The 21,061-nt window shown below is 43.7% G+C and overlaps 3 protein-coding genes and 1 non-coding gene across 4 annotated transcripts; 1 reads left to right on the top strand and 3 right to left on the bottom strand.

Moving 5' to 3' along the window:
- LOC8059534 (flavin-containing monooxygenase FMO GS-OX-like 4) lies at positions 1,723 to 3,248 on the top strand. The gene has a single exon (XM_002468646.2). It carries the CDS (start codon positions 1,723 to 1,725, stop codon positions 3,082 to 3,084), a length of 1,362 nt encoding a protein of 453 aa, XP_002468691.1. The 3' UTR covers positions 3,085 to 3,248.
- TRNAG-GCC lies at positions 3,467 to 3,537 on the bottom strand. The gene has a single exon. It is a non-coding gene; the product is annotated as a tRNA-Gly (tRNA).
- Positions 4,125 to 6,771, bottom strand: LOC8059533 (probable xyloglucan galactosyltransferase GT19). Its single transcript, XM_002465992.2, has one exon. The coding sequence runs from the start codon at positions 5,736 to 5,738 to the stop codon at positions 4,293 to 4,295; it is 1,446 nt and encodes a 481-aa protein (XP_002466037.1). The 5' UTR covers positions 5,739 to 6,771; the 3' UTR covers positions 4,125 to 4,292.
- LOC8059532 (prostatic spermine-binding protein) lies at positions 6,910 to 9,185 on the bottom strand. Its single transcript, XM_002465991.2, has 2 exons — positions 8,677 to 9,185; positions 6,910 to 7,484 (listed from the first exon to the last, which is right to left on the bottom strand). The coding sequence occupies exons 1-2, from the start codon at positions 9,046 to 9,048 to the stop codon at positions 7,224 to 7,226; spliced, it is 633 nt and encodes a 210-aa protein (XP_002466036.1). The 5' UTR covers positions 9,049 to 9,185; the 3' UTR covers positions 6,910 to 7,223.

The raw sequence follows: 21,061 nt of genomic DNA, 5'->3' as shown, positions 1-21,061 counted from the left end.
AAAAAAAATCAAGATTTTTTATCATATCGAACCTTATGATACAGGCATGAAATATTAAATATAGATAAAAAATAATTAATTATACATTTTATCTATAATTTATGAGAAGAGTCTTTCAAACCTAGTTAATATATGGTTAGATAATAATTATCAAATAAAAATAAAAGTTCTACAGTATCTAAATCTAAAAAACTTTTGGATCTAAACAAGACCGTAGGAGCAATTTCAAGAGACTCTCTAAATTATTCTTAAATAAGAATAAAGATTTTGGTGAAAAAATATCCTCCAACAGCTTGTCTAAATGGTTATGTAAATATAGCCATCTTTTATTTCGAATTTTTCGTTGACCAAAAATAGAAGACGAGAATGACTCTCTAAAGTACGCAAGAGAGATATAAAAGCTATTGAAGAGTGAAAAATATAAAAAACGATTTTTATGAAAATAATTCTCTAAATGATGGTTTAGAGAGTGAAATTTCTAAAAACTCTTGGATCGCTCTTATACTTTTTGGTGCAGATTTACACTCTCGTACCTTTTCATTCGGCCAAGAACCTTTTTGGAGAGCACATAACAGCAAAAAACACACAGCTCCTGTAGTATTTTCACCATAAGTCGTTTTGAAAAAGTTTAAGTTAAACATTAAAAATATAAATTATGAATAATTTTTAAGTTGTTGAGTTTAGAAATATAAAAACCATATAAATAGTTGTTTTAAAAAATATTTTTATAAACATATACATATACAACTTTTTGAGAAATATTTTTATAAAAATATGAAGTCAAAATTAGACTTTGGAGATCATGTCGTTATCCTAAATGACTTTCTTTATAGATATAGAGAAAGTATTCCTATATTGGAGCATGCTCCCTCAGTCCCAAAATAACTGTCCTTTTGGATTTTCATGTCGCAAATTTGATTAGATTTATAGAAAATACATACAGTATTTATATCTTTAAATAATTTTATTAGAAAAACTAGGAGTCTATTTGGTACAACTCATAACAGACATGGGTTGAGATAAAGCTGAAAAAAGTAGCTTATTGTTGCTTTTTCACTCATTTCTCTCTCATCTATGCATGAAGTTGTTGGTTAAGTTATTTTACTAAATACTGTTTTTCAAAACAGTTCAACTTCACTTAGAAAGTTGCTCATAAAGTTGTTTTCTAAAAAAATAACTTTACTAATGAAGTTGAGCTATGTCAAACAAATCTTAATTCAAAGTTAATCAAAATAATAATATTTTTTAATATATATTTATTTAAATTTTTTCCGATAACTATAACGATGGAGTATAATACTACGGGCTTGTTTGCCACAACTCAACTTCACTAGTAAAGCTGATTTTTTAGAAAATAGCTTCATGAGCAACTTTTTAGATCAAGCTGAGCTGTTTTGGAAAAAGTATTTGGTAAAAATAGCTTCACCAACTGCTTCATGTATAGTTGAGAGAGAGAATTTGCAATAAGCTACTTTTTTCAGCTTCATCCAACTTATATCTTTGTGAGAGGAGAGGAAAAACAGATTCACTCATAAAGCTCTTCTGAGCTGTACAAACAGGCCCTATATGTTATTAAAATATAATAAATAAATTTCCCATCACAGAAAGGACAAACACAACGTGGCCGTGGGCCGTGGCGGACTGGCGACTGGCGATCGCATCACCTCCACTCAGCGGAGACCGGAGAGAGAGATGTCCATCAATCACAATTCACACAACGCCATGGCCATGCCGCCGCCGCGCTCTCTCCGCGTCGCCGTCATCGGTGCGGGAGCCGCGGGGCTGGCCGCCGCGCGCGAGCTGCGGCGCGAGGGCCACGCGACCGTCGTGTTCGAGCGCGGCCACGCAGTCGGGGGCACCTGGCTCTACGACCACCGCAGCAGCAGCATGTACGCGTCCCTGCGCACCAACCTGCCACGCGAGATCATGGGCTTCCTCGACTTCCCCTTCGCCGCCGCTTCGGACTCCGTCGACGCGCGCAGGTTCCCTCGCCACCAGGAGGTGCTGCGCTACATCCAGGCCTTCGCGCGCCGGTTCCACCTTGACGGCCTCGTCCGCCTCCGCACGGAGGTGCTCGCCGTCACCACCAAGGACGACGACGAGGGGAGCAGCTGGAGGGTGAGGTGGCGCCGGAACGCAGCCGCCGCCGGTGAGCAGGAGGAGGAGGAGGAGGAGGTGTTCGACGCCGTCGTGGTCTGCAACGGCCACTACACGGAGCCGCGAACCGCCGCCGACGACATCCCCGGCCTGGACGCCTGGCCGCCGGGCAAGCAGATGCACAGCCACAGCTACCGCGTGCCGGGCCCGTTCGCGGACCAGGTCGTGGTCATAGTCGGTGCCAGCAACAGCGGCGCCGACATCTCCAGGGAAATCGCCGGCGTGGCCAGGGAGGTGCACATGGCCGACAGATGGGCCCCCGCCGCCACCTGCCGGAGGCTCCCCGGCTATCGCAACCTCTGGCTCCGCTCCATGGTGGAGCGTGCCGACGCGGACGGCACCACCGTCGTGTTCCGAGACGGCAGCTCCGTCAGAGCGGACGTCGTCATGCACTGCACCGGATACAAGTACAGCTTCCCCTTCCTCCTGACGGCGGCGGGCGATGGCGATACCGCGGTCGTCTCCGTGGATGACAACCGCATCCACCCGCTGTACAAGCACGTGTTCGTGCCTCAGCTGGCTCCCCACCTCGCCTTCATCGGCCTGCCCTTCAAGGTGATCCCGTTCCCGATGTTCCAGCTGCAGGCCAGCTGGGTCGCCGGCGCTCTGTCGGGCCGGATCCAGCTCCCGTCGGAGGAGGAGATGATGGAAGACGTGAGGGCGCTTTACTCGGAGCTGGAGGTCATGGGATGGCCCGTCAGGTACACGCACTGCATGAAGCACAGCCAGTTCGAGTACGACGAGTGGCTGGCGGAGCAGTGCCAGTGCGGCGGGGAAGCCGGCACACGCACAGTGGAGGAGTGGAGGAAGGACATGTTCAACGCCACCAGGAAGAAGAAGCTCCAGTGCCCGGAGACGTACAGAGACGAGTGGGACGATCACCATTTGCTGGAACAAGCGTACCAAGACTTCAACAATTACTTGTAATTGCAATTGGGTAAGTAACAAGCAATTCAGACTTTCAACAAATACTCGTATATCGTAATAATTAGCATAGCATTTCTTGTAATTGGAATTTGGAAGCAGAACAGACAATTATTGCTTGCATTTGCATATACTCCTCCTCCTATAAGGGCACCTGATCCAGTCAATCTATCCGATCCAAAAAGGGAAATATTTAAAATGAAAGACAATGATGTATACCGTGAAAGGTACTTCAGCTTGTTTCTTCTCTTTATAAGAAAAATAATTTCAGGTCACGGCAAAAATGATTTAAAATGAAAGACAATGACGTATACCGTGCAAGGCGCTTCAGCTTGTTTCCTTTTCTTTTAAATTAAAAAAATTGAGAGCAGGGCAGAAAAATTCATGCACCAGCCGGGAATCGAACCCGGGTCTGTACCGTGGCAGGGTACTATTCTACCACTAGACCACTGGTGCTACGAATGTGCATGTCATATGCTACAATGATCACAAGGGACAACTCATAATCGACAACACCAAAACTCATCTTCAGCTGCATCACGAACGTCTGAATATATGTGCAGGTTTTGTTTGTGCCTACATTATCCAAGATGTGTACACCGTTCATCGTGCTTTAAATTTGTTGGATCAAATCTAGTGTGCAATAATTTTTTTAAAAAAAAAGATAAAAGTGTTTGGTTTTTTTTTAATGGAGCGAACCCATTTCATAACGGAAACACAACTTAAGGAAGAAATGGAAAGTACAATTCAGAGATACACTGCATCCAAATACGTACACAGTACGCCCCTGTCTCCGAGTGTATGACGACCTACAGTACACAGGTTCACAAAAGAGTTGCACTTCCGAAACTCCAAAGTTTGTCAGGCTTGATCCTTGATTCACGATGCCTTTATCCTCCCTCTTCGATTCGATCCGGCGCCTGGTACCGTCTTTGTAGTATGTATCTGTGACGGAGAGATCATCATTGATCAATGCCGCCGTCGCCGTCTTGAGCATGCATGTAATGTGTTGGCGCATTCAGATTTCAGAATCGCAATCCAATTCCAATCTACGTAGCTTGCCTTTGTTGCTGTTGTACTACACACTGATGAAGTCAAATCTTTGTTATTACAAGAAAGAAGAAGAAATTGTATGCATGTAATCTGTGTTGGCTCGATCAGCTCAAATGAGAATGTCCGTCCTAATCCTAATCCTAATCCTAATCCTAATCCTAATCGTCGTCGTCCTCCTCCAGCTCGTAGATGGCGTCCGGTTGGGCGTCCTCCAGCGCGCTCACCCGCCTCCGTATCCTCCTCAGGACGCCCTCCACGGCGAGGTCGACGGCGTCCCTATAGCTAGTGGAGTCTCTCAGTTCCGCGGCGCTCCCGTGCCGCCGGTACACCACCCTGGGCGCCATCTCCAGCACGCGCTCCCGCATCCTGGCGACCTTGTCCTCGGGCACCGCCGCCAGCACGTCGGCGATCCTGACGTCCCCCATCACCACCGACTCCTTGGGTATGGTGACCGAGAACTGGTCGTACCTCCCGCGGGGCAGGTGCCAGCCGTAGTGCGCCCTGGCGGCGGCGTGCTCGAAGAAGACCGGGATGCACCCGGCGACGATGGCGTCGAACGTGGAGCGGCGGGACGGCGAGTCCCCGGGCGGCTGCAGGCAGAAGTTGGCCTTGAGCATGGGCCGCATGTAAGCCACGGGGTTGAGGCCGCACGCGGCGGCGGAGCAGTCGACGACGGTGCACACATCAGGCGACGACGTGGTGCGGTTGGCGCACTCGGCGAGGATGGCGCCCCGGATGTTGGGCCTGGACGGCCTGGAGACGCCGCCGGCGTAGAGCATGAGCGCGGTGCGTCGGGAGCGGCGCGCGCGGGCGATCCAGGACCGGAGGCGCGGCAGCGAGGACGGGTGGAAGGAGGTCGGGTGCGGGATGGCGTGCTCCTGCCAGGGCCAGGCGCGCGACTCGAGGGTGAGGACGGTGAAGTTGGCGAGGTCGGGGAGGCGGAGCAGCGACGTGGTGCCGTAGAGGCGGGGGTCGGCGTCGTGCGGCTGCGAGTAGTCCCAGGCGGTGCCGGCGAGGAGGAAGAAGTGGTCGTGGCCGTGGCGGCGCGCGAGGACCCGCGGCTGGTGGTGCGCCAGGAAGCGCGCGAGCGGCACCCCGTGGAGCGCGGAGGAGTTGAGGAGGTCCGGGTGGAGGACGTAGGGCAGCGCGTCCAGCGCCGCGTAGTAGGGGAGGAAGACGGCGTCGGCCTGTGCGGGGCGGGACACCAGGCACTGGTGCTCCAGCAGGCGGCGGTGGAAGAAGGGCTCCAGCAGCCGGGCGTCCGTGCGGTACCAGGAACGGGTGCCGTTGTGGGTGCGCGGGCCCAGCCCGTGGTTGGCCAGGGAGGCGCACGCCGGCACTGACCACTTGGAGTCACCTGGGTCCGCCAGCGGGAACGCCGTGCCGCTGCCGCTGCCGCTGCCGCAGTAGAGGAGCAGCTGCGTGTTGAAGCTCGCGGGGAGGCGACGGATGTGGATGCGGCGGCCGGCGCAAGGGTCTGGCGGGCCGTCTGGTGGTGGTGCCACTGGCACTGCCACTGCCAGGCTAGTCTTCTTCTTGCGGGAAGAGGCGCCAGTAATGACGACGGAGCAGAGGAGAAGCGTGAGGAGGAGGCGCGCCGCCATTATCGATCTCGATCTCGATCTCGGGGTGGGGACGAATGCCTGTCCCTGTCCGGCCGGCCGTCATGCCATGGCCATTGTTGCCCAAGTGGCCTAGTCCAAGGAAGCACCATGCACACCACACGTCTCGTGGATCTGGCCCGCCTACCCAGGGCAGTTACACACACATACTCATGGGCATGGCGCCAGCCACGACAAAAAAAAAAAAAAAAAAAAAAAACCCTTTATTGGCCAGCTGTTTCTTTTTCTTTGGAACGTATATCATTTTTTAGGTTGTGTTTGATGGATATTCGTGTTCCTTGTAAAAATATTTCAACTTCATATTCTCTCGTCAATGTTTCAAATATTATTTTTTTTATCGTGGCTTGATTTGTTATTAAAATTTCTTCAATAATTATTTAAATTTGATTATATTTATATATTTTTAAATAAGATGAATAGTCAAATCTAGGGTAAAAAAGCCTAAAAGTCTTATAATTTAGGTCTTGTTCGGTTCCCAAAAGTTTTAGTTTTTGGGCACTGTAGCCTTTCGTTTTTATTTGACAAATATTATCCAATCATGGACTAACTAAATTTAAAAAATTCATCTCACGATTTACAGGCAAACTGTGTAATTAGTTTTTGTTTTTATCTATATTTAATATTTCATGCATGTGCCACAAGATTCGATGTAACGAAGAATCTTGAATTTTTTTGAAAATACCTTAGATGGATAAAGTCCTCCAGGTGTGGGCAGCGATTCTCGCCCAGAATCGGAACCGTTTCTTCGTGCCAAACAGCCCAGTATCATCCGACGATCAGGCCCAACCGAGCCCAATGAGTCTTTGGACTCCTACATACGAGAGATGGCCTTCACTTGAAATAAAATGTGCCCAATTTTCGACATGTATATATTTCAGGCTTGGCTGCAAAAGGGCATGTGGCGAACTAGACCGGTTATAAATCCTTGGTAATCCAGAAAATAGTAGTATGTGCTGGTGTGGTGAGGTCAAAATCAAATAAAATAACATGAATTTGCCCACTTAATGGCAGTGTTATTTGCAGTTAAAAAAGGTTCTAAATATCTCTGCTCGGTTGAGTTTATCTACCAAATGAGCATGCTACAGGGCCTAAGTTGAGTTGCTAGTTGCTACTGTAGCTTGGAGCATCTATACGAGGGAGGGTGAGAAAAGTGTAGACAAACAACGCAAAGAGCAAGCAGAAATTATGAACGATTCGGAACAAAGCATCCACAGACCCGAATTAGACGCTACACAAGCTTAGCCTCAGGTTCTATCACAAATCACCCATCAAAGTTGATAGAGGCTGGCTGCTAACCAACATCAGCAGTATGCACTACCTACCACGGAGGACTCAAGACTCGACTAACCAAGTTTCAGCAGCTACAAACCTAAAAGGCTACACCGGCCCGCGTTCTGCAGAGCGAGAGAGGATTTCTATTTTCTTTCTTTCTTGGCACTCTCCAGAAGATGACAAATCCGGGCACAACTATCGCTTTGATGGTGGCCTCCCATCGTCATCATCGTCGCCATCATCATCCCCGTCGTCGTCTTCATCATCGTCACCTGACCTCTTCCTCTTCGTAGAGGACTGTGCCTTCGCACCATCATCAGCATCTTCTTCTTCTTCTTCGTCAATCTCCTCCTCCTCAGCACCATCACCGTTTTCATCAGGTTCAAAGTCGCTTGAGTGCTCTTCGTCTTCAGCCCGACCAAGGGGCTGAACAAGATAATCAGTTCCCAGCTCCTCCTGCAAAATTAAAATTCCAAAACAATAAGTGCCATAGTACAGATCAAAGCAAATCAGGTCCAATCAGCTTCGCCTTTCCTTTCGTAAAGCCAGTTCAACCAAATCAGATCAGATAAAAAAAAGATATATGGGATCAGACTGACGTGCAAATTTTCATCATATCAGTACACACATAAATCCATAATAGGATGGATATCTGAATTTAGTTATTCGTCACTTCCCAAATACAGCCTCAGTACAGATAATTTCCCAAGGAAAGATCAATCAACCCAAAAAAAACAACTAAATCCAACAAAAGATGAAGATCTGGCATGGGATCAGACTGACGTGCAAGGTATAATCAAGAGGTGGATAACAATTATCTTCCATCAGTGGAATAGGGTTCTCGTCATTTCCCAACTAAAGCGTAGCGTGTAGGATAAGATGCCAAACTCTTTCAGCACAGATTCTAAAGCATCGGACAACTACCTTTTCATTTGACCAGGAATTGAAGCCACTGGGTTTCGAAACAAAGGAAGAAACCAGAGCAAGTGCTTTTGATCAGAACGGCAAATCAGTTTTTGTGCAGCACTGGGAGAGCTCTTGGCTCATCCTCAGAAACAGCCTCTGATATGAATCATCATCTCTAAAAGCAGACGAGCTGCAAGAAAACCTCATCGATAATTTCAAGTCGTCTAGATTTACCAAAAACAAACAATAATAAAGCTGATATAAAAAAAAAAAGGATCTTGGCTGGGCCCCTGTGAGAAACAGTCCGCACAAATCGCACCCTAAACAAGTAGGCAACATGTGCTTTGGATCAGAACGGCAAATCAGTTCTTTTGCAGCACAGGGAGAGCTCTTGGCTCGCCTCAGAAACAGCCTCTGATAAGATTCATCATCTCCAAAAAGCACAAGGAAAATCTAACGGCTTCAAATTTTTCAGATAAAATTTTAGGAAAAATGAATTTTTGCAGCGAGTAAAATTTACAGGGAAAAGCAGACCGAGAACATTGCTAATTTTTGCAGCGGGTAAAGTTTACAGGGACCTAAATAAAGAACACACAAACCCGTGCGGGGGTGGAAAAAGAGCTAAGCAGATCTAAATTTATCTGAGAAAAAATTGCTGCAGACACACACAACGAGCATAGATCTAGCAGCACAGAACGACACTAAAATAGTAAAATAATTTTACGAGATTAAGAAATTATACCTCCTGCTCGTCTTCGCCGTCGACCTCTTCGTCGTCGTCATCGTCGTCGTCGTCGTCATCGTCGTCGTCGTCGTCGTCCCCGTCGTCGTCGTCCGCCTCCCCGTCGTCGTCGTCATCTTCGTCGGAGATCTCTACAACCCCTGCCGCCTCCTTTTCCTCCCCCTCCACCTCCTCCTCGTCGTCCTCCTCTCCGCCTTCCCCATCGTCTTCCTCGTTACCGTCATCGTCCCCATCGACCGCCTCCTCCCCATCTTCCTCCTCCCCGTCCAGCACCTCCTCCACCTCAACCTCCTCAGCGGCTTTCTTGGCCGCCGCTGCCTTCTTAATTTCCGCCGCTCGCTCGTCAGCCTCCACCTCCACTGCCGGCTTCATCTCGACGAAATCGGATCTGATTGGATTTGTGCTCGGTGGATGAAAATTGGGGGCAAATTTTGGGCGAATTTGTAAGCGGCGGGGACGAACAGGGGGCGAGGGAGGACTGGGTTTCGGCAGATGGGCTGCGGACGATCCCGGCCGTCCGTGACAAGAACAGGCACGCGGATCGTTGACGTGGCGAACGATCCAACGGCTGCCGAGGCTTTGTTCCTGGCTGGTGCGGAGGCGGGACGGGTTGGGAGAACGGCTAGGGCTGATGTCAGCGAAAAAAAAATATTTTGCGGTCCAGGTCCTGATGTGCTAGGAGTATTCCGTATGCGGGCCTGGCAGCATACGGTACTCTCAAAATACATGGGCTTTCCTTCCATTTCTCATCTGTTCTTAGGGCATTCCTTCTGCGGCTGCCGGAAAAAAAAAATCTATCTTGGCCCAACATATTTCACTGCAAAATCCATGGATACCTCACCTGGGGCTAGGCCCAGCCTCAACAAATAGCCCAATAAAGAACGATCATGAGGTGGTGAACCCTGGTGGCGAACTGAAACATGTATGATAAGGCCTGCGACTGCGAGGAGTAACAGCGGTCGGGCAAAGGAGTTGAGCATGTCCAACATCTTGATAAAATTCACTTGTCAAATCTTAAGTTATAGCAAGTTGCTAATTTGTTTAGCAAAAGAAAAAAGGATGTGTCTCTAATAAGTTGCTATTCTCACTTGGTAAAAATAGAGGATGACAGATGGGACCCGCTCACTTGGTAAAAGAATATGTGTCTCCAACAAGTTGCGCTCGGGATAGCAACTTGGGATAATAACTTGACAAATCTCGGCAGTAGAAACCTCTGGATAGCAACTTGGAAAATTTAGCAAGTTGAGATAAGAAGTTGTTGGAGGAGGATTTTTATACTTTTAGCAAATTTGGTAGGATAGCATGTTGAAATACCAAGTTGTTGGAGATGCTTTCTTGCTAGAATACTATAGCCTGGTCAGTCTTACCCTATTTCCATCAAACTAATTCCTAATTGTACTATCTAAGGGTATCTTTAGAATTTGGTAAAACAGCTCCCTATCTTAATATTATAGTAAAAAGAGAAAAAAAAATTCCTTTACTAATTTGGTAAAATAACTCTTTCAAAATAGAAAGTTGTCAAATATGAACTTGCAAGTGGACTTTTGCCTGCCGCTCGGCTTCAGCTCGTGGGTCGACGTGAGCGGCAGGGTGCACGAGGCACCCGTGACGTCCAAGTCGAACCATGGACATGGGCCGTCACATCATTAGTGGGCCGGGGCTGGTCTGGGCTGGGCTGCCCACCAACCTCATGATGTCTCTCTTCTCAGGTGGGATGGGATATTTTGCGGCCTTGTATTGGAAAAAAGTCTATTTTTTTTCTTCAATTTTTACCAAACTTCGTTTTTCCTCCTTAACTCTATAACCGAGTAAATCATCTTTCTTAACTCTTCAAATCCTGCATTTTATCATTCTGGAGCGGTTTCGAAGGCGGTTTTGCTATAGTGACTAGTGGTTTGCTACACTAGCAATGGTTTTGTCTCTCTCTTTTTTAATTATTTCGGCTAAATTTTTGAAAAATCATAGTAAATCATAGAAAAATCATGAAATATAAAATCTATTTTCTTTGGACTCCACACAAGTATATCTATATAGTAAACATATATTATGGTATGCTTTAGTACAAAGTTTTTGCTATGAAGGTTTTGTCCTTTTCTTTTATTTATTTATTTGGCTGAATCTTTGAAAAATCATAGTAAAACATAGAAAAATCATAAAATAGATAATATATTTTTCTTAGACTCCACAAGAGTATATATACATAATGAATATATAATATATGTATATTTTAGTCTGACAAAATAATTATAGAAGCTACAGCTATGAATTATTTTAATTAATTACAGAAAAATATAAATCTAAAGCTACAACAAAAGAATTATACTAAACCATACCCTATTATAAATTTACTATGTAGATATGCTCATATAACGTCTAACAAAATTATATTTTATATTTTATGATTTTTCTGTAATTTACTATGACTTTTCAAATATATTAAGCAAAATAAATAAAAAAGAAAAAGACAAAATCTCTATAGCAAAAAAATTTTACTAAAGCATATCGTATTATATGCTCATTGTGTAGATCTACTTATGTGGAGTCTAATAAATTTGGATTTTTTATTTTATGATTGTTCTTTGATTTACTATTCACTGTAGCAAAATTACATTCGGAACCGCTCTAGGGAGGTAAAATGCACGGGTTGAAAAGTTGAAGGAGGTGGTTTGTCCGTACTTTCATAAAAGTTGGGGGAGAAAAAAATAGACTTTTTCCCCTTGGATTTGACGGGACACATATAGGGCTACAGAGATCCCCACGTCGGTGGATCAGCATCACGATCACATCTCATCCCAACGAGATGCACGTGCCTGTCTCTATCGCTAGGGTTTGAAGCTGGCGTTAATTTGCATTTATGCCCTTCCACCAAGGTTCCGTTTCGCTCCGGGTCCATCGGCCAGAACGAGGACGCCCCGGGTGTCGTCCTCCCAACAATGTCAACTTTTTCTATTTTATTTATATATAGAATTTGTCTTATATATTCATGAGCATGAGGATGAGACAAGAAAGGAGCTCATTTCGCCAGATTTCAGCAGAATTATTATTCCACTAATTGTTTCTCAAACTCCTAACCTATGGAAAATGCTTCCTCTGTTTTGCAGAAATACTCATTTTTTATTTAGTAATAAAGCTCCTCAATATGCTTGTTTTTTTATCACTTTTACAGTATGTGTTTTTTTTTGGAAGAAAAGTTTTACACTAGTATGTTGGGACTACAAAAAAAGTTAGCCTTTACTAATTGATTATTACAAGTTTGTTGAGTTCTAGATAAGAGGACAAGAGTATTATCATACTCCCTCCGTCCACGAAAGAATCAATTCATATAATTTGTGTCAGTCAAACTTTTTTAAATTTGACTAAATTTATAAAAAAGAGTAACAACATCTATGACATAAAATGTGCATCATATGAAAATATATTCTATGATGAATCTAATGATACTAATTTGATACCATTAATCTTAGCATTCTTTTCTAGAAATTTGATCAAAGTTTAAAAAGTTTGACTTAGGACAACTCTAAAAATTGATTCTTTCGTGGACGGAGGGAGTAATTTTTATCAACACAAATAATATAAATATGTTGGTTCGCATGCCTACATGCAAGTTTTTAAAAATGTAAATCGGAAAGTAATGTTGTTACTAAGCTGCTAGGCAAAACACACAATATATTAATTAATGGAAGCATGAGGAATCACTCTGTTAGTGCACGGTTACTCTGATGTGCTTATTAGAAAAGATTAACCATCTCAGAAAGTTCAGTTCGCTCTGCCTTTTAAGTTTAACTAAAACTTTTAACTGGAAAGTGGTTGTTAATCAAATATTAACTGCTCAAAATAAAATGTCCCTTGAATAATATAAGGCAGTTGGGTTTGTATTTATAATAATGTGATTCATCACTGTGCTACCTACGCACATTTTGCTAATGAAAACAAAGGCAGGCATCCTGGATAAAAAAACACTCCTAGCTGGGCCTTGTTTAGTTCCTGAAAAATTTTGCAAAATTTTTCAGATTTCCCGTCATATCAAATCTTTAGACGCATGCATAGAGTATTATATATAGACGAAAATAAAAACTAATTGCACAGTTTGGTCGGAATTGACGAGACGAATCTTTTGAGCCTAGTTAGTTCATGATTGGATAATATTTGTCAAATACAAACGAAAGTGCTACTATTCCTATTTTGCAAAAATTTTTGGAACTAAACAAGGCTAGGTGAAAAACAATATGGTTCACTTAATTTACAACTGCTTTGAGACCGTTTGGCCGTATTATTTTTGTGAACACTGAACTACTACTAAATAGCTTTTGTTCAACCGTTTTCATCCAATCAAGATGTATCTCCAATTCATATTCTCTTCAACCATTTTCATTCTACCATATAAGTAACCTAACTTGACAAGTACCTTTTTTATCAACACCTTACAAAAGAGTATAGATTTAATGTATATAAGAGCAGGTACAATAATACATGTCAGCTTGGCTTATAGTCAAGCCATTTCAGCAAAATCCTAGGTGGAGAAAAGAGAGAAGAGAACTGTGTTGCAGCCATAGGCTCGCGAGCGATGCGCCCGTTGCTAGCCTAGACTTTGAGCTTATCAGCCGAATTTGTCAGCCATTTAGTAATACTTTTCTCTCACAACAAATCAGCTAACATTACTTTTTGTCATGGCTTATCAGCCAAACGAACCAAGCAGGACGCCCGCCATCGTCCTCGTTGCGTCTGCCACCATTGCGCAAGGTCGTCCTCGCCATGTTCGCTGTCGTATGTCGTAGTCTGCGCAGCAACCGTTATCCGCGCCATCAATCGTCCTCGCCGCTGCCGCACCATCGTCCTTGCCGCCATAGAAACAACATTCGTCCTCCTCGCCGCCGTACACGCAGCAGCTGTCGTCATCGCTCGGCCATTGTCCACGCAGTCGTACACACACAGCCTTCCTTGCGGCATGACGAACCAGATGGGGAAGGAGTTAGGAACGGACAAGGAAGGAGATGAACAAAATAATAATATTTAAAATATAAGAAGAGATTAGTTATTGTATTGCTTGTCTATTATAGGCCGTGTTTACTTTCTCAACAAAATTTTTTCGGAACACTGTAGTATTTTCATTTGTATTTAACAAATATTGTCCAATCATAGACTATTTAGGCTCAAAAGATTCATCTCTCAAATTAAAGATAAACTATGCAATTAGTTTTTAATTTTATTTATATTTAATACTCCATGCATGCGTCTAATGATTCGATGTGATGAGAAATCTTGAAAAATTTTGGGTTTTAAGAGGAAGTAAACAAGGCCATGTTAGGCTCTCGATGACTGGACTTGTCTATTAATTGTATTGCTTGTCTATTATGTTTTTATTGTTTACTTGGCTGATAAGTCATGACAGAAAGTATTGTTGGCTGATTTGTTAGGACAGAAAACCACTGCTGAATGACTAGATTATTCGTCTGATAAACTCAAACAAAACAAGACGTAACCATGCTCCAAGTCTGGCACTAATATTTTTTTAGCAAAGTCCGACAACAATTACTAGCTCCCATAGGTGAACGGTCGAGATGGCGGACTAGAGGGGGGGTGAATAGTCCTTTCTAAAAATATTATGCCGGCTAACCGAAACAAATGCGGAATTAAAACTATTGGTCTAGCCAAGACTACACTCCTCTATCTAAGTTCTCTAGCACCTTGTAAAAAGATCCTAAACAAGCAAACAAGGTGCTACCTTAGCAAAAGCTCACCTAACCAATTCTAGAAGCAAGGTCACACAAACCTATGCCACTAGTACTTTGCAAACCGGGAGAGCTCCTACACAAACTAGTGAGGCAAAGTGCACAAAGCCTAAACTCACTAGCAAACTCAATGACAAGGCAACCAATGTCAAATTAGAGAGCACAAAATTACTTAGCTATACAAACTAAGCAATGTGACTAACAAGGTTACACAAACCAAATTAGTCACGCAAGGGAACTACTTCTAGCTCCACAAGCAAGAAGGTAACTAGCAAGCTACACAAGCTAACTAATTACAAATGCAACTACACAAGCACAAGTATATGTAAGTAAGAACAAGCTTGTGTTAGGGACTTGCAAACCAACGGGAAGAACGAAGTTGACACGATGATTTTCTTCCGAGGTTCACTTGGTTGCCACCAAGCTACGTCCCCGTTGAGACAAGCTCCAAGGTTGCCGCCGGTCCTCTTGCTAGTGGTGACCCGCAAGTCACACTCTCCCACGTGGAGTGCTTACCACAAGCTCTAGCACTTGACCCGGCCAGACCACTTGTCGCTCTTCACGTCTCGCTCAACTAGAGTTGCTCTTCGCGATCCCCACGGGGTGAGCACCGTACCCCTCACAATCTCTTCTCCGGAGCACCGCACAATCTCCTTGCGTGCTTCGACGAAGTCACAAGCCACCAAGCCGTCTAGGAGGTGGCAACCTCCAAGAGTAACAAGCACCACCGGCTTGCAACACTAACACTTAGTGCCACTCGATGCAATCTCTCAATGCAACGCACTAGAACCGCTCACTCACACAATCGGATGATCACTATCAAGCATATGTGAGTTAGAGGCTTTACTAGCACTCCCCAAGCATGGACACTAAGTCCTAAGGGTGCTCTGCTGAAAGGTCCAAATAGCTAGAGGGGGGGTGAATAGCCTATTTAAAATTTCTACAAACTTCAACTAGACAAGTTGGTTAGTAAAACAAAAGGCGAAGCTATTCTAGCACTAGCACAACTAAGCTATGCAAGCCACCTACACAAGTCTAGCAAGAAAGCTAAACACAAGATACAACAAGAAAGCACAACTACAAACTTGCTACACTCCTAAACAAGAAGACTAAACTAAACAAGCTAAACAACTAGCAAGATAAACAAGTAAGTAAAGGAGTGGAGAGTGATTGTTATACCAACGTTGTAGAGTAGAGATATATCCAACCAATCACTCACAATCACAAGAGAGTCCTCGGCAAGAGATGACACAAGATTTTTTTTACCGAGGTTCACTTGCTTCCCGGCAAGCTAGTCCTCGTTGTGGCGATACACCCACTTGATGGATCACGAGCTAATTGGCAATCCAAAGCCAAACCCTCAGCGGGTGCCGCACATCCACTCACAAGATGGGGATCCTCCAAGCCACGAGCAATCCACTAGAGTAGCCAATTGCGATCTCCCGCGGGGAAGGCTCAAGAACCCCTCACAAATCACTTGGTGAGGCTCGAAACAATCTCCAATCACGAGCTCAACACCTCCCTTGCACCAAGCCGTCAAAGAGCACCAAGCTATGGGGATGGAGAGGAGAGGGAAGAGATGCTCTTGAAGCTCTCAGATCTATCACTAGAGCTCAATCTCTCACTTGAATGGAGCACAAATCTTAGGGAGTGAGAGAGGAGGAGGGGAGAGCTTTCTCTACTCTTTGGAAGAGCCACCGGAAGTCAGAAAAATATGTTCTATGCGAAGTACCCGGTTAGAAACAAGGGAAACGAGTATTTATAGTGTGGCACCGGAAGTTCCGGTGCCTGGGACCGGAACTTCCGGTCCGACCAGATCTGACCGTTGGAGCCTCGATCCAAGCAGATCTGACCGTTGTGGCCAAGCAGATCTGACCGTTGTGAGAGACTCGGACCCACCGGAAGTCCCACCGGAACTTCCGGTCAGAGACCGGAAGTGAATCCTGACACGCGAGGCCATGTGCAAAGGCTCCTATGCGGACTTCCAAACATGGACCGGAACTTCCGGTTATGGACCGGAACTTCTGGTCAAGGATCGGAACTTCCGGTCAGACACCGGAAGTGTTTTCTCAAACGCGAGCGCATCTCTCACAGCCCAACCGGAACTTCCTGTCAGGCTGACCGGAACTTCCGGTCACGCACCGGAAGTCCCACCGGAAGTCCCGGTCCTGCATTTTCAGCACCAACTCAAACCTTGTCAGGATGCTAACTTTTAGCTCCGAACTCGGAATTCGATGATCTTGGATATTTTGGAAAGCTTACTCAGAGGGCTATACAATCCATATGGATACTCCATCCAAACCATAATGGATCAAAGCAGTATTTCAATCTAAAAGCCATCCTAATGTCCGGAGAACACCGAAAAGTCTCTTTCTCTTCTCCAAGTTGATCAAAATCAACTTCAACACCTTCTCCTTTGCAAATGTGCCAACACCACCAAGTGTACACCACCATGTGCATGTGTGTTAGCATTTCACAAACATTTTTATAGGCTTTCTCATGCAACTCACCACGTCACTAAGCGCTAGGTATATGCAAATTAGACTCATACTTAGTGGCACTAGGTAACCATTGCAATTAAAGATTTCCCCTCTTTATAGTACGGCTATCTATCTTAAATCCGGTCAATCACTTCTCTACTCATCTTAGACCGGCAAAAGCAAAATCCTATATTTATACCTTTGCCTTGATCACTTTACTCCTTGTCCATCACCATGATCTCCACTTCATGCCTTCTCTCTTTAAGACCTTGTGTCCATCACTCATGGCACGTTGCTCCTTCTTCAAATGGGTTGCTATGCCTAACTCAAATCACTTGAACACAAAGCATTAGCAACTTGGTGTCATTAATTACTAAAACCAAACTTGGGCTTTCAATCTCCCCTTTTTTGTAATTGATGACAACCATCACAAAGATATGAAATGAAATCATAATGAACTTGAATTGCTTGTCCAAAGCATTTTAATCATAATACAAGGTTGGACAAACATTTCAATTTCGATTTTGGTTGTACTAGCTCCCCCTACATATGTGCTTCCATGAGTTTGGTTCAAATTTGCACATATGCATGAATTTGAATTTTGGGAGATTTATTACAACCAAAATGATGCTAAGGTATATAGAATGGACCTTTGAAGCGTGATACCAATCGGAGTTGCCAATATACCATCCTTAGCACCAATGTAGCTAGACATACATCAAAAACTCAAGATACCTTGTGAGATCACATTATATGTCTAGATACCACATGAAAATAAAAACTTTATGCTAGAATTCAAAGCATCATTCAAGTTTTACTTCTAGCAATCATCAATCAAACAAGAGTAGTGAATTTAAACTTGTAATGCAACACCTCATTATGTTAGTGCACATACAAATGCAACAAATGGTTCATGAGCTTGCTCCCCCTATTTGTGTGCTCAAGTTTAATTTATCCCTTTCTATTTTCAAAAGTCTTCTCTCCCCCTTAAGCACTTTTCTCCCCCTTTATGACTTATCTTTGTTTCTCTCCCCCTTTGTCATCAATGACCACAAAGATTTAGATTATAGTGAGAATTAAGTCAATCAATGTGAGGGTCAAATTATGGTCCAATCTAGATTACTTGCCTAGAACATGTAACTCGGTTTGATCCAAGGACAAGCTTTTTCACACCTCATGAAGTATAAGGGTTATCTTGACCATGTTGAATTACACATCATAAGCTCATATTCTAGACTCAACACTAGGCTTACAAGCCCACAAACATGTCATATGCTACCACTAGATCAATCAATCATAGAAACAATAGTGGTACCATACATACATCAAATCCTTTTGATTTTCATGAATGAGCCTATTTTCATGCAAGCATGTCTATATGTTCTAAACATGTCCTTAGCAAGGTATGAATGCTATGTCAACCATCTTTACCTTGCTTTGTTGGAGGAGAGGCATATCATATAGAAATGTAGGGGTGTACTCATCTCAAGTTGGAGAAGTCAAGTATGTTCAATTCATTCCTCAACTTGCAAAATCTCTTCTCATCAAGTGGCTTTGTGAAGATGTCGGCTAGTTGATCTTCGGTGCCAATGCTTTCAATGCTAATATCACCCTTTTGTTGATGATCTCTTATGAAATGGTGCCTTATGTCAATGTGCTTGGTTCTTGAATGTTGAACCGGATTTTGTGTCATCTTGATTGCACTCTCATTGTCACATAGCAAAGGCACATTCTTAAATTTGATTCCAAAGTCATTCAAGGTAGCTTTCATCCAAAGCAATTGTGCACAACAACTACCGGCACTAATGTATTCGGCCTCGGCGGTTGATAGTGCAACACTATTTTGTTTCTTTGATGACCATGAAACTAGAGACCTTCCTAGCAATTGACAAGTGCCACTTGTGCTCATTCTATCAATCTTGCATCCACCATAATCGGAGTCCGAATAACCAATCAACTCAAAATTAGACCCCTTGGGATACCATAATCCAACATCATGAGTGCCCTTTAGATTCCTCAATATTCTTTTGGTTGCCTTCAAGTGACTCTCTCTAGGTGAAGCTTGGTATCTTGCATATTTACACACACTAAACATCACATCCGGCCTTGATGCGGTGACATAGAGCAAACTTCCAATCATGGACCGGTATAGCTTTTGATCTACCATGTTGCCACTTGCATCACTACCTAATTGATCATTTGTGCCCATAGGTGTGCTCATTGGTTTAGCTTCTTGCAACTCAAACTTCTTGATCATGTCCTTGATGTACTTTCCTTGACTCACAAAAGTGCCATCCTTCATTTGTTTGATTTGAAGTCCAAGGAAGTAACTAAGCTCTCCAATCATGGACATCTCAAACTCATTTGCCATCATTTTTCCAAACTCTTCACAAAAGTCTTGATTGGTTGATCCAAAGATGATATCATCAACATAGATTTGCAACACAAACAAGTCCTTGCCTAGCTTCTTGGTTAAGAGGGTAGTGTCAACCTTTCCCATCTTGAACCCTTTGGAGAGAAGGAAATCTCTCAATCTCTCATACCATGCTCTAGGTGCTTGCTTCAAACCATACAATGCCTTCTTGAGCTTGTAAACATGGTTGGGTTTCTTGTCATCTTCAAAACCGGGAGGTTGCTCAACATAAACCAACTCATTTATATATCCATTGAGAAATGCACTCTTCACATCCATTTGATAGAGCTTGATGTTGTGGGCACAAGCATAGGCTAATAGGATTCTAGTTGCCTCCAGTCTTGCAACCGGTGCATAAGTTTCTCCAAAGTCAAGACCTTCAACTTGAGTGTAGCCTTGTGCCACTAATCTTGCTTTGTTTCTCACAACTACACCATCTTGATCTTGCTTGTTTCTAAAGACCCACTTGGTACCAATCACATTGTAGTTCTTCGGCCTCTCAACAAGCTCCCACACTTGATTTCTTGTGAAGTTGTTCAATTCTTCATGCATGGCATTTACCCAATCGGAATCTCTCAATGCATCTTCTATTTTCTTTGGTTCCTCAAATGAGACAAATGAATAGTGCTCACAAAAGGATGCTAGTCTTGATCTTGTTTGTACACCACTTTGAATACCACCAATGACTTGATCCAATGGATGATCCCTTGCTATGCTTGTAGGTTGGAGTATTGGGAGTTGATTGCTTCCACTTGCTTGACTTTGATTTTGATCATCATCATGAGAGCCACTAGTATTAGCTTGATTTGTATCAATTTGCACTTCTTGATTGATCATGTGAATGTCATTATCATCATCAACTTGCCTTGGCCTTATGTCACCTACATCCATGTTCTTCATTGCATTTGCCAATTGCTCTCCTCTCACATCATCAAGATTTTGAGCTTCATTTTGAGATCCCTCGGTTTCATCAAACTCAACATCATGGACTTCTTCCAATGTGCCACTTGTCAAGTTCCAAACTCTATATGCCTTGCTTGTGGTGGAATAACCAAGTAAGAACCCTTCATCACATTTCTTCTCAAATTTACTCAATCTAGTGCCTTTCTTGAGAATGTAGCATTTGCAACCAAACACTCTAAAGTATGCAATGTTGGGCTTTCTTCCATTCAATAGCTCATATGGTGTCTTCCCAAGCTTCCCATGGCAATAGAGACGGTTGCTACAATAGCAAGCCGTGTTGATAGCTTCACTCCAAAATGAATGGCTAACATTGTATTCACTAAGCATTGATCTAGCCATGTCAATCAAGGTTCTATTCTTCCTTTCAACTACACCATTGGATTGAGGAGTGTATGTTGGAGAGAATTGATGTCCAATGCCAAGATCATCACACAATTCCTCAATTCTTGTGTTCTTGAATTCACTACCATTGTCACTTCTAATCTTCTTGATAGTGGTTTCAAAATCATTTTGCACCCTCTTGACAAAAGACTTGAATAGATCACAAACATCACTCTTGTCATAGAGGAAGAACACCCAAGTGTATCTAGTGTAGTCATCTACTATCACAAATCCATACTTGTTGCCACCAATGCTAGTATATGTTGTTGGCCCAAATAAATCCATGTGCAATAGCTCAAATGCCTTTGATGTGCTCATTTCACTTTTCTTGGGATGTGCATTTCCAACTTGCTTTCCGGCTTGACAAGCACTACATGGTTTATCCTTCTCAAAAGTGACATCCTTCAAGCCTCTAACTA

The sequence above is a fragment of the Sorghum bicolor genome, chromosome 1 (assembly GCF_000003195.3).
Source record: "Sorghum bicolor cultivar BTx623 chromosome 1, Sorghum_bicolor_NCBIv3, whole genome shotgun sequence".
NCBI classification, from domain to species: Eukaryota; Viridiplantae; Streptophyta; class Magnoliopsida; order Poales; family Poaceae; genus Sorghum; species Sorghum bicolor.
Note: the sequence above shows the minus strand (reverse complement) of the source record. Positions and strands in the feature narration are given on the sequence as shown.

Coding starts and splice junctions, on each gene's coding strand:
- LOC8059534 (XM_002468646.2), top strand. CDS start 1,723: ATGGCCATGCCGCCGCCGCGCTCTCTCCGCGTCGCCGTCATCGGTGCG.
- LOC8059533 (XM_002465992.2), bottom strand. CDS start 5,738: ATGGCGGCGCGCCTCCTCCTCACGCTTCTCCTCTGCTCCGTCGTCATT.
- LOC8059532 (XM_002465991.2), bottom strand. CDS start 9,048: ATGAAGCCGGCAGTGGAGGTGGAGGCTGACGAGCGAGCGGCGGAAATT. Junction 7,485..8,676: donor ACGGCGAAGACGAGCAGGAG/GTATAATTTCTT, acceptor TTAATTTTGCAG/GAGGAGCTGGGAACTGATTA.